Below are 14,482 nucleotides of genomic sequence, written 5' to 3'. Positions count from 1 at the left end.
AAGCATGACTTTTTATGCCTGCAAATCACAACTTTAAAATGTAGTTCTTATTACTGTACAAGTGTTTCCAAAAAGCACAGAATCATCCTGAGAGTTGAATGCAGTTCGATAGGAGCACAGCCAAATACATTGCAAACTAAATATATACATTTGCCTATATTTTAAAATTACTTTGAATGTTTTCACACCTACAAATCACAACTTTAACTTCTTCCATGACCATGGGAAACATGTTTGAGGTTTAATTTCGGCTCTGGCCGCAGAACAGATGCTCAAAGCAAACGTTCATAAGTTTGCTGGATGTGATGGTGATTATGTGGGTGTCATCTTACCCTGATTTCTGACCCCTCTCAAATAATCACGTACAAGTATCAGTAGCTGTAGGACAGAGAAAGAGAGCGTAACCCACTGACCTGGCATGTGGACGAAGTAGGCCAGGTACAGGTCCAGCTCCTTGACGGACACTCCGATGTGGTGCGGCTGCACGCAAAGGGTGTGGTTGGAGCACTGTGGGGACTTGACCAGTCTCTCTCCGTCTGTGCTCTCCAGTGGGCTTCCCTTGAACAGGATTACCATCACCAGGTCCAGGCGCCAGACCTTGTCGGCCTGCCGGAGGCAGTCGATGCGGCGGATCTTGCCTTTCTGGTCGGGGTTGGACAAAACACAGCATGGCGGCTTCTTCCCCGTGATGGTGAGCACGAAGTCTTCGCGGAACTCGGGCCGGATGTCCTTGCGCAATTTAGCCAGCAGCCGCGACGCCCACTTCTGCTTGATCTCGGGCTTCTCGCCCAGGAGTTCATCTTTGACGGCACGCTCCTCATCCTTGGACATACGCTTCTCGTGCTTTTTGAAGTACTTGCGCTTGCGGGCCTGCAGATTGAACCAGGTGTAGGAGAACGCCCGCACGTGCGGGAGGAGAGCCTCGATGAAGGGATGGAATTCATCCTGGAGGGATGGAGAGAGGGAGGGAGACACGGGAAGCAGGGGAGAGGAGAGGAGGGAAGGGGAGAAGACGTTAGAATCTCGGAGCATGATTCGGCTGTGCTTTGTGAAGGAAGGGACGGGAAACGTGCGAGTGCACGTTTGCCAGGATGACAAATACACACACACACACACACACACACACACACACACACACACACACAAACATTTGTCATAAGCATCACATAAATAGAATTTAGAACAAAAATTCCTAACCAGAGTATATAATAAAACTACAGACATGCTATTATGAAAAACAAAACAAAAAAAAACTGAAATTTTAAGTAACCTCACTTTTTCTTCTGCATTTTTTTTACACTGACATTTTTGTGTTTCAAAAGATCCTTTTCTCAGTTCAAAACAGACAATGAAATATTCCACAAAAACACCTAAATAGTCCGCAACAGCCAAACCAAACAACCAACCCACCAACCCCTGCTACCGCACATCCTGATCCAAACTACATCGCCACACTGCACAGACACAGAAGCAGCACGCCACAGACAAAACGCAAAAGCCATGCAGCAAAACAACTAAATAAAATGTCTGTAGTTACCATTCCACACTCACAACAAAAACCCCTCTCCAAAATAAAGAGTAAAAAAAAGAGAAAAATCTCCTCCTCACACAAAGCTACACAACACACCACAATAATAATTACACAACAACATAATATTTTTTTTAATGTCGTTGCAAAAGTAAAAAAAAAACTGAGAAAAATTCAAAAAGTATTTTTTTTTTTTTTTTAATGTCCAGTTCAATAAAAGAAAAAAAAAAATAAAAAAACCATAGAAAAACCAAAAAGGGGATAACGAGAGGAATATTTAAAAGGGGATATAAGAGAGAAATGTTTAACACACAAAACAGGGGAAATGAGAGAAAAAAAAAAAAGAATAAAATATTAACCAAAACCAAAAATTAAATATTACATATGAAAACAAGAAAGCGGACATTGAAATCGCTCATAATCGAAAAGTATTGTACTCACTGTTAGAGAAAAAACGTACACAAATAAATATACAAATACCGCAAAACAAAGAGAAAAAAACCTTTGGCAAAGCAGTAAGTGGTGTTTGTTCAGATATGCGTGCTCTGCATTCGACACACAGAGAGCGAGAGACAGACAGAGAGAAAGAGAGAGAGACAGAGAGGGGGGTAGAGAGAAGCGAATGGATAGCGCAAAAAAAAAACGAGAGAACCGAATCAATGTTGGAAGAGCTCGTACGACCGCTGGCAAACCCGATAGAAGCTTCCTTTTTTCCCCTTTTTCCTCTCCAACTCTATCTCTCTCTTCCTCTCCATGCTCTTTTCCTATCCATTGCCTCAGAGTGTGCCAGCGCGAAGCTGAGCCCACCTATTTGGCACCGGGTGCCCGATCGCTCAGCCAATACGCACGCTTGAAGGGCTGAATGGGAGGGAGGCAGGGACGGAAGGAGGGTGAAAGAGATGGAGCGAGAGAGCGAGGGGGGAGATAGTGTAGGGTTCGGTCAGAGGGTTGGCTCCTTACTTTGCCAAATTAACAAGTTCCTATCTTGTGCAACTGCAAAGTCCAGAGCACATTAATTTTACATGCGCCAATCAGCAGCGCCGCCCGTATTCTATTCCCACCCCAGTTTACCTCCATTTCCCCACTCTTGTCATCAAGAACCGAGCTCAGATGCACACACGCTCTCTCCACTTGTCCACGCGCGAACCTGCAATCACCGCCATCGAGAAAAACCAGCAGAAACCCACAGTCCCTCCATTGAGCGGCGTGTGAACGCGCGGGCCAGAACTCCCAGCAGACGCTACAGACCAGCAGCTGCCTTTAGAATCGGCGCACAAACAAAGAGCAAAGAGAGAGACATAGTCCACAGCAGAACAACATTCTCTCTCTGAACTTTATCTGAGAATGTGACCACGTCAGTTACGAACGTTTGGACACAATAAAAATAGATATTATTTAAAGAACAACAAAAAAGTATTTCACATTAAAATGCTTTTATAAGAAAGTGTTTTAATAGTTGTTTCCTTAAAAAAAAAAATTGAAAAACTATTCTCCTTATAATGCTTCTAACAAAAAAGCAAAGCTATAGCAGGACTCAACAATTAACTTGCCAGTATTTTCAACAGTTAGTCCAACCAGCAAAAAAATGTACAACATTAATAAATAAGTATATTTAACCAAAAAATATATAAATAAATATTGTTCACAAAAAAATAAATGTAAAAAAAAAAATAATATAAATATAAATGTCAAACATATATATATATATATATATATATATATATATATATATATATATATATATATATATACACATATATATATAAATATAAAGAAATCTAGAAATTATACTGATATAAATATATATATATATATACACATATATTAAGTATTCTTTACCAATAATAATAATAGATTAATTTGCAATACAATTCTAGAAATCTAGAAATTATACTGCTATAAGGAACTCCATGCCAGATTTAAGGTTATAAATATCCTTTAACAGGAAAACACTGACATACTGTGATTTATTAACTCTTTTGAATTCATTCTAACTGATGCATCCAAGACTAGTGCAAATCAATCTCACAATTTCAACATCCTCATATAAGTTAGCCAGCTGCCATGTTCATATATTTAAATCAGCAAGATTTGCAATAACAATATGCAATACATCACTGAAAACCAAATGTTTTAGTTTGCCAAGGCACATGTACATTATCAACAAACACCAGATGTAATGACAACACAGCATTGGTCACAGTTTCATGAACCGGCCTGAAACTCTCTCACACTGGCCCTGAATTAAATCATGCTCCAAACTATATAATCAAGTGATTCAACAAAAACTATATACAACATATTAAAGGAATTCAATCAATCCCTGTTTGCAATGATCCGTTATGATAAATACACAGAGCCAGGAAAATCGCTATCTTGAGCAGATTTGTATCGAGTGATTTAATCTGGTTTAATCCCTACAATGAGTTTACGCAACATATGCCACTCTCTCAGGGCTACGCGACACCTTAGGGCGACCAGCAGGCCTATCCGAGACCACCGGGTGAAGCAGCCTCATTCTCAAAGCAACTCACTGCAGACTATTCTGCAGTTGCCAGTAGGCGCCTGCTATGTAAATGCAGCGTTTCCTAACAAACAAAGCCGAGCGGCAGGTTGGTGTGTCATTTTGTTATTTTTAAATGTTCCATTGGCTTGCAAATCACTTTGCATAATTCCAATCCAAATTAAAGGAAAGTTCTACACAATTCATATCAGTTGACTGTGTACAAAGCAAGGTGTCTTGGTATTTTGTTTTGCATACATTTTGTAGGCAAAACTGCAATCATTCTACATGTTGTTACAGTTCATATCTGATTTGGTTTGACAGACTACATGGATTTTGTGTCTGATACATTTATGTACATGAAATAATTAAAAATAAACAAAGAGTTTGAAAGTGTCTACTTTAAACTAACTGAAGCAAAAAAAATTCATTGTTCAAACTCAAATTACTTGCTTAAATAATTCATCAAATGATTGCAGCAAGTCTGACATAATTTTGGATGAAGCAAACTTTATGACAGTATGAACTCTGCGTTGTTATCGTGAGATTAAATTAGAATGCAAGCCATAAACGGCATATAAAACAGCGTTTGCTCATGTTCCCCGCAAGCTTGCTGGATCTGTTCACTGCCGAATACCCTTATTCACACTCTTTATACCACAGCCTATCTTATCTTTGTATGACACTCTCCTCTCTAAACAGCGACCTTTGTTTTACGCAAGAAAGAAAGGAGAGCGCTAGAGGAAGATAAAAAAAAAAGTTTAAGAAAGAGAGGCGGACAAAAAAAAGCGAGATTTCCACGAAAGGCAGTCTCACTCTGCTGCGTAGCCTAACGTTACTGCTTGTGTGTTTTTGTTTCTGTAAAGCAAAGCCTACTTCTTCCAGAGAAAGAGAGAAAAAGGCTGAGAGCCTGAAAAGCACGCACTCTCACACACTATTATCCCGAATCCGTGCTTAAAAGACCAGTTAGGCTATATATTGCACCACAGCACACACGAATCCCATAAAAGTTCAGAGTCTTACCACATTTATGAATTTTATCAAATTTCTACTCTGATGTATTGGGATTTTTTGTTTCTGGGGGCTCAACAAATGTCTTACTTTTCCAACGGTAGGCTAGTATTAATCATTTTTAAACTTTTTAGTTTGTGTGGTTGTCATTTATTATAGCCAATGTCAAGAACGTAATATAAGAAAACAGGCTTAGTTGTGTCTCAAAAGTGCCTACATATTTGTCATAACACCGACAAAGAAAACCATTTCAATGACAATAAAGACAAAAAAATGTGTTCTTTGAAAAGAAAGACTTATATAAAAAGATACCATAGCTACCTCTGGCCTCCAGTCTATTCTTTTTAAGATGAATGTGTTTTATTATTTTCAGTTGCTTTCTTTTCTTTCCTTTCCTTTTTAGAAACAATATATGATTTTCTTAGTCGACTAATATGACGGATCTGTAAACCTCTAAGGTTTTTTTCTTTTTTTAATAGCGTTGGCGGAAGCTCGAGCTCCTACACTTTGGCGCGAGACAGAAAAAAAGGCTGCTGATGGAGCGAAGCAGACACGACGAGCGAGAGCCGAGAAATCTGACATGAACTAGGGAATTTTTACAAGAAATATTTTCCATAAAATATAATGAAACTTGCATGAACCTTCACACGAGGGAAAAAAACGAGCACTTCTTCAGCCTATACAAGGCCAAAACTATTCGTATAGCTCACTGAAGAGCATAACAACATAATGTGCACATATAGGCCTACTGATGTTTTTTTTGTTTTGTTTTTTTCGAGTTAAAAGTACAACAACAAAAAAAAATAAAAAAATAAAACCAAAAAAACAACTTACAAAACAGGCCTACGATATATTTCCAGGAACTGGGAACCAGCCGACAAATGAAGAATCAAAATACGGTGGTAAAATATTTTAAAAACAATATTTATGTGCCTCTTGTGCATCCTATCCATATTTTATCTATAAACCTAATTTAATAACGATTTTCTTTAACTTTAAGTGCAATGCCAAATCGTGTTGAATTCAAGGGAGAGTGGGGCGTAAAAAAAAACATTGTCAGTTTTGTTTACATTGTCAGTTTTTTTAAGCTTCTTCATATAGGCTAATATCTTCGTAGAATATAGGCTATTACTATTAAACTATTATTGTTTAAATAAGCATATTTTAAAATCTTCAAATCTACCATTTATAAGGACAACCAGTTCAAACATATTTTAAGTTTTAAAACGAAAAACCATAAATCTCTCTAATCTAAAATACGATCCGTCTCTCATATAGGCTAAATAACGTGCATAAATATAGCCTAGTGCTTTAGCTAAGAAAATATTTTCGTCAGGCTATGCAAAAAGAAAGCAAGCAAGGAGCTCGTGTAGCCTGAGTTAAGATTTTTAGCCAAAGCATATAACCTAAGGATCAAATAAATTAAATATATATATATATATATATATATATATATATATATATATATATATATATATATATATATACACACACACAAACAAAAAAAAACAAACACAAAAATATATATATATATATTTACTTACAAATCAGAGACTGCTAAAACAAAACCGATCTCTAAGAGGTGTTTTGGAGCGCTGCGGTGCTTTAGGTGGAATTAATTCAGTTTTATAAACGGACGCGTTTCCAAGATGTGAAAATCTGGGAGTAATTTATGGGAATTCAGCTGCACGGGTAAATATTCTTAATGCACACAGAAAATCTGTTGAGACGCATTTTGCTTAAGGGGAAAAAAACACCTGAAGCACCTTTTGAGGTTTCTCAGATTGTCACACTAGCATACCAACCCAAACGATGTCACAACAAAATTTTTGGCAGTCTTACAAATACCTTTTTTTTCAAGATTTTATAAATAGTCTAATATGCAGCTATTTTAGGTTTTTGCAATTCTTGATGGAGTAGTAACCATAGCAACAGTATGCTGTTTGCAGTTTTTGCGACAGAATTCTAACCAAAAAAAAAAAAAATCAATATTTTTCACTTCATTATAAATTTACATAGATATCACAAATAAATTAATTGTTTTTCTTAAAAGAAAAAAAGTCAATAAATGCCAAAAGACGATCCCCTGAAAGTCATTCAATAGGCCTACCACACTAAATTTAAAAGACTATTATCATAGGCCTATAAACATTTAGATACGAGTTGGATTCTTTAATCTTGCCTACTACTGTTAGTTCAGGTGTCAGTCTGTCTATTACATGAGCCTAGCTGTAAAAATAATAACACTCTGATTTCTATTTAGAGACGTCTATTAAATACCGTTATGAAAGTAGAAGCATTCATCGTATGAATGAGGGTGTTTCCGTCCGCGGGAACATGTGTCGGTAGCTCAGAGAACTGGACTGGGTTGGTGAGATCAGTCAGCAGACTGATGAAGTGTAAACTGGAAAAAATGCCGAGACGAGCACTGCGTGACACCAAAGCATTGAGCCGCTTACGCAGCGACTAAATACAACCGACCGCCCAACCACACCAAATATTGATACTGCCTACTGTGAGAGCACTGCACTCTCCCCTCTCAGTGTGTGTGTGTGAGACAGAAGATTCAAAAAGACGGCAAATAATGTTTTAAATATTAAATGCAAAGACTTCTGATATAAAGGCAGGAGGAAAAAACTTATCAGATAAGCATGGTATCCTACTACACTGATGTGTTTTTATTAGAAGCGCTAATATTAATGTTTTTTGAACTTACAACACCTTTAATAAAAACTACTGTTAAAATGAACCTAGCATGAAAATCATATAGTTTTCAACAAAAGTGTTGATTTTGGCCTGTCCCATCACAAAGGTCTTGTCCTTCACAACTGCATCTAACAATTAAAATCATACGACAATGTCATCACTTTGACATCATCTATTGAGTTTATAATGAATTCATAAAGTAGAAGTGACAGCTTAATATAACAAAAAATATTTTAAGTTTATTTTTGCAAATCAACCTGATCAACATTTTCAAAACTAAATATTTCTGAATTTCAGGCCATATTGTTCCATTAAAAAAAAAATGCCAATAATAGACCTTGTATTACTTAAAAAATAGAGAAAAATAGTTGTCTTGAGAAATCACTACTCTTTCTGTGACAACCTTTCATTTCATGAATGTGGTGATTTAAAAGGTTAGTTCACCCAAAAATGAAAATTAGCCCATAAATTACTCACCATCAAGCCATCCTAGGTGTATAAGACTTTCTTCTTTCAGACGAATCCAGTCAGAGTTATATTAAAAATGGTCTTTGATCTTTCAAGCTGTTTAATGACACTCAGTGGGTGTTGCAGTGCATCAGTCCAAAAGAAGTTAAATAAAAAGCACCCATCCATAAAAAAGTGTCAGTGAGCACAAGCTAGATTAAATTGATTATTACATTTTAAATATAGTTATTTTCTTACAAAAACGCATCGATTCACTACAGGAGGACTTCGTTCACCCCCTGGAGCCATGTGAGACACTTTTTATTAAGGATGGGCGCTTTTTATTTAACTTCTTTTGGACTGATGCACTACAACACCCGCTGAGTGGCATTAAACAGCTTGAAAGATCGAAGACAATTTTTAATATAACCGACTGTATTCGTCTGAAAGAAGAAGGTCATATACTCCTAGGATGACTTGAGGGTGAGTAATTTATGGGCTAATTTTCATTTTTGGGTGAACTAACCCTTTAATTTAGTGGCTCTATCAGAAGTTAGCAAGACTCTGCTGTAAGCTGCATCAGCTTCATTTAACTCTGAATAAACACTTTGCCAGTCAGTTAAAACAAAAAACTCTTTAAAGTTCATTAAATAAAGTACTGTCCTTCTCTCTGTTCAGTGATAGACCAAGGCATCGGCAAGAGCAATGTCCTCAAGCAAAACCGTCCGCCCTCCATACTACTACTCAACATAAAACGCACCCAAAATCAAATGCATCAATGTAAATAAGATGCAAGTGTAAGCGAGTCTATGCATCAAAACGCCACACATATAAATCCAACGACTAACGAAAACTTCTGTCACGGTCGGTTGCCAACGACAGAAACTCATATTTACATGGAAGAGCCTTGTAATTTGTCGTTGTCTGGTTCGCACACAACATAAAACTGACATCCTAGAATCACCCCGGCATTCAGTCATCAGGTTCCAGCATATACATCCAGTCACAACCTGTAAACAACTGCATGTAATTATGGTTGATATTTCAGCAGCTCCAGTGCCAAGTGCCAGGTTTAAACTAGAGATGTTCTGAGCTCCCCAATGCACACCCCTCCACCCTCGCTTTTATTCTCATTCTTTTCTTTACCACCACCACTCGGCGAGGCGAGGTGCCAACCCTTCTCCCAAACTGGGCATCGTGCCCTACCCTTAATGCAAGTGAGGCACCCACCACCCCCTGTCTTTCTGCCACTCTATCTCTCTTTCCATCTTTCTCCCAGACTCTCTCTTTTCTCGTGCCCCACACACACTGGTCATGTCATTTGTCTCTTTTCCTGTGATAACTCAAATTCCCTACATTTCTGTCACTTCATTTTTAATTATTTTATCAAACTAACTCGTGTCTCACATCTTTTTTGGGGAAATCTTCATGCTATACTGTATTCACAGATGATATAAACGTTTTTCCTCACCAGCTTGTATTGTTATGTCACTATTACACCAAACCGAAGACTTCTTCATTAATGAATGCTATAGGCAAATTTAATTTGCATTTGCGTTTAGGGTGTTTACAGTAATTGTGTAAAGATCAAACTGACAAACATGCACTAAATACCCACAAACCCTCAACTAGCAGTTCAAGTGTAAACAAAACACACTCTCTTTTCTCTTATGCACAGTCATCTTGCGACATGGTAAAGTATGGGATTCCCAAACTTTTTTGTCAGCTGAACCACTTCGATATATAATCTTTTTTACTTGACATACCCTTTGAGATTTTAAGTTAATATTTCAATAGTTTAACAACAAACACTACTGCTTCCAGCTAAAATATAAGTAATCTATAATTGCTTTCTCCAGTAACAAAAAAAAAAGTCATCTTGTCTTGGAGAGAAATAAATGCATAGATCAAGCACTGTGTACAAGCGAAAAGAGTCCAACACTGTTATCAAATAAGTGGGTGGATTTTGATGCAAAGGAGAAGTGTTATTATGGATTATGAACTGGTATTTTGGCCAGAAGCAATGGTTAAAATGCCTTGATGGATTTGTTTCTTATAAACACAGCTTTTTTACTTCACAAGATGTTAATTTATGGACTAGAGTGGTGTGGATTACTTGTGAATTATCGTGATGTATTTATCAGCTGTTTGGACTCTTATTTTGACGGCACCCATTCACTGCAGAGGATCCATTGGTCAGCAAGTGATTTAATGCAAAATTTCTCCAAGTCTTTTCCCATGAAGAAACATGCTCAGACTATCCGAGATTTAGATAAGTTTAGAAAAGTTTGAGTAAAATTTTATTTTTGGGTGAACCATTCATTTAAGGGTCTTGGGTTCAAGAAACAACTAAAATAACAACTAAAGGCTGCAATACAAATATTTATGTCTTCATATCTTCCCTTTCAAATGTTCAAACTCTCAAGCTATCATTATCCTAGCAATCATTATTCATGCTTTAATTTTAGCATAATATTTTTGAAACTTATGTCCACAAAAAAATTGCTCTGAAAACCCTGTTATAGGCTGCATGTGTGCAAATGAACACGGTGCCACTGTTTGCCCTGAAACTTACAGTGCAAATAAACTATATACTTCTTTAAGTCAATTACAGACTTTGAATTGACCTTGTCTTAAGACTTAAGCACATCATGCATACAAAAAAAACCCTTCAATCAGACATATAATTTTGTATAACAATGGGTTGTACCAACTAGTTGATTATTTATAAGTTTAGACACTATTTTCAAATCTCAGCTGCACAGACACACTCTGCAGCTGCACGGCAGCACATTTACATAAGGTAAACATTGGCTCGCTGACTAGTCCACTACTTTCTGGATGACTAGAGAAAACGAGTAGCCGTGCAAGCCCTAGATCAACAATACGAACACAAAACACAAATGCCTCACCGGTCACACTCACACACTCTCTGTGATGACTGGATGTAATTACACTACAATGGCAAAGGTGAGAATGAATGGCCACTAGCTGCATGACACGCTCACACATGTGCACAATGAGGTACAATGCCTGTGAGGAAACCCTTTGTTGAAGAGAAAAAAGAGCTGATGGAGGAGCGTGTATATGAGTTTGTGATAGAAAAGATAGGTTAAAGAGTTTTCACGAAATCATTTAATGAATTATTAATAATAAGTGGTTGGTAGATATGTTTTTTGTGCATGTGTGTGTGTTGTTAAGATATTAATTAAACACTACACACCATTACCAGAAAATTCTTTATTTCTTATTGCCAAGACTTTCCTAAAGTTTTAAAATTATAATATTCTCAAAATTGCTAAATTATTAATTTGGCTGAGACATTTTATGAAATAATTGCAATGATTTTATTATTAAATATGATAAAATAGGTCTAAATAAATACCTCAATATCACTTTCTTTATCACTAACAATAAGATAACACACAAAAAGAACCAAGAACAAATAAAAGACATTAACTGTCACCAAATCAGCATATTAGAATGATTTCTGAAGAATCACGTGGCACTGAAAACTGGAGTAATGATGCTGAAAATTCAGCTTTGTGTCACAGAAAGAAATTACATATTAAATTAGTTGAAAATTGAAAACAGTTATTTTAAATTGTAATAATATTTCACAATATTACAGTTTTTACTGTATTTTTGACCAAATAAATGCAGTCTTGGTGACTTAAACAGACCTTAAACTTTTTTACAATAATGTATAAAAAAGAAAACTTTTAACTGCTGTATGACATTACAAGTTCAGAAATCATTTCCGTTTCATTTCTGACAGTAAACTCTCTCTCTCTGTCAGCATTTGTCTCATCTGTCAGCCGCTTTCTCTCATTAAGTGCTGTCCAGCATTAGTTCTGTCAGTTCAGGACAGGTGCAGTGGTAATGAGAGGGTAACACTGCATGCACTGAGGGCTTTCCCATTATAGTAAGCTTAATCAATGTGTGAGTGAATTTTTTTATTTGTGCACATACCCAAACTGCAGCTGGGGTAAGAATGTGTTAATAAAATTTATATTTATAAAGAATAGTTAGAAAGTGTCAGTATCGTTTACTGGCATTTTGCAAGTGCATTAGCATTCTGCCCAAAAGTTAATGTCGCTTCTCTGCTTGTGCCTTTCACTGCCTCCCTGCTTGTGTGTGTGTGTGTGTGTATATATATATATATATATATATATAATATATATATATATATATATATATATATTGACAACCACAACCATCTTTATATATATATATATATATATATATATACATACACACATACACACACACACACACACATACGTACATGTACATATTGCGGTTGTTCTTCTTATGACAACCACAACCATCGTTGTCATCATCATCTACTCAAAAAAAAAAAGCTTGCAAGAGCTTGGAAACAAAATATGAAACAGCTGGAGCTCTTTAGAGAGCCCAGAAGACACAACCAGAGCCATACACGTCAAGACATTACCACCTCATCTGTGGTCTCTCAAAAACCTAGAAGGAAATGGATGGACTGAAGCAAGAGAGACAAAGATCAAACACTTAACAAAAAAAAAATACAAACTCAACCAAAATAACACTCACTCTTTAAAATTACAATCATTAAAAAAAACTCAGTTTCATCAGTTTCATTTAAATCTAAGATTGTTTTATCCATATATCATTCACTGGCTAAAAATGCTATCACTAAGAAAAAAACAGCTTGATGGTATCAATGTCTATGCAAATTGAATAAGTTAAGATAGGCATGTTGAAAAATCTCTAAGCATGAGGAAGAGTAATTACTAGCAGCACTAATTGGGTAACTAGTTTTACACAAAGAGGACGTTACAAAGAGGTTTTTAGAAAAGGATACAGCAGTTTAAAAGTCAAGCATTTTAAAAGGCGTTTAGAGTTATCCTACAGCACAACCTTTTCCTCCATCTTGTCTTTAGAACCAGAGTTTCTCTCCAGAGCGCAGAGATATAAATCCAGTGCACACGCTAGAACCTGACCTCCATTTGGTTGCACTGGCCTGCGTGTTTGCTCAGGTCTCATGGTCCTGACACCTGTGGGAAGGTACGCTCACAAAAACATAAATAAAAAGAGTTGGCCCGCTTACTCTTCTACAAACATATTCAAGACTAATTATGCTTGATTTTTCATACTGCCAGGAGGATTATCGTTGATACAGCGTACACGAATACAGCAGTTTTAAAGCTGCTCCGAACTGCACTGAAAGAAAATGTGGTTTAGAAATGTTTGTTTAGAAACTGCTAGTAATTTTTATACTTAACTATTTATATAATTACGTAAGAAATGGAAAGTAACACACTGAATTAATCATGACAATTTAAAGTTTAAAAACTGAAATTGCTTTTTCTTGTCAAACTTGATCTTTGTTTTATTTACAATTATTTTTATCTTTTTTTTTAAAGCGTGCATGTGTAAGACTTAAAATTAATCATACCAAAAGAGAAAAAGTGAATTTGAGAAAGGGAGGAATCTTAGGCCCCATCCACACAGAGACGACTCTATCAGCATAATAAAAAAAATACTTATTATCGTCTTTTTAGCGAGAAACAAACAAATATTTTTAAAAAACCGGGTCCCAGAGTGGATAAATCTGAAAACGCCACCCTTTCATAATGTCTCGACCCTAGTCAGACACCGCTACATCACGAAACAGAAACAACAACATGAACAAACACTGAACAATTGTCTTATTAACTAACATTAACACAGATTAATAAATGTATCGTTCCATGTTCGTTTGTATACCATGCACAAGGTTTATGTGCATAGTCCAAGTCGTCTTCTCCATTTTTAGTGCATCTCTGTGTCAGAATTACAGCACCACATACTGGTCTGGCATGTAAACTACATCATTTTGTGTGGGTTTCATGGTTTCGTGTGTATGCATACATTTCTTGAGACGAGGGGAAAAAAAGATTGGATAGGGAAAGCTCTGGCTTCGTGTGGATGTATCCTTAGTCTCTCTGGACATAAGAAAAATGCTAGCTTGGTGAGAACAACATTGGTTAACCAGAACACAACCCTTCTATAATAAACTTAAAGGAATAGTTCACCAGAAGAATGAATTGTCATAATTCATAACAATTCTAAGTCATTCTAAACCACATCTTCAGTGGAAGGGATTGTATGCTAAAGTGATTTTTCAGTATGTCTTTTTGATTATTTTGAAAGAAACAATACAATAATTGTTTTTTTAATTACTCAGATGAGTAAATGATGAAAGAATCATAATTTTTAGGTGAATTTTTCCATTAAAGGCCTGCTCTAGAAGCTCAATGCACAAT

General features: G+C 36.3%; 1 protein-coding gene across 4 annotated transcripts in view; it reads right to left on the bottom strand.

The window, feature by feature from the left end:
- Positions 1-225: 225 nt before the first annotated feature.
- The window catches only part of LOC109100601 (nuclear factor 1 X-type), a 38,177-nt gene continuing 23,920 nt past the window's right edge, over positions 226-14,482 (bottom strand). Inside the window, exons 1-2 of one of the 4 annotated variants that reach the window (XM_042762436.1) lie at positions 7,323-7,490; positions 228-945 (exon numbers count right to left, since the gene is read on the bottom strand). In XM_042762436.1, coding sequence (XP_042618370.1) covers positions 313-945; positions 7,323-7,346 — 657 coding nt within the window. In that variant the 5' untranslated portion in view covers positions 7,347-7,490 and the 3' untranslated portion in view covers positions 228-312. Of the gene's footprint in view, positions 946-7,322; positions 7,491-14,482 lie in introns of those variants that run through there. The other 3 variants (XM_042762426.1, XM_042762412.1, XM_042762418.1) reach the window with 3 other exon arrangements.

The sequence above is a fragment of the Cyprinus carpio genome, chromosome A1, assembly GCF_018340385.1.
Source record: "Cyprinus carpio isolate SPL01 chromosome A1, ASM1834038v1, whole genome shotgun sequence".
NCBI classification, from domain to species: Eukaryota; Metazoa; Chordata; class Actinopteri; order Cypriniformes; family Cyprinidae; genus Cyprinus; species Cyprinus carpio.
Note: the sequence above shows the minus strand (reverse complement) of the source record. Positions and strands in the feature narration are given on the sequence as shown.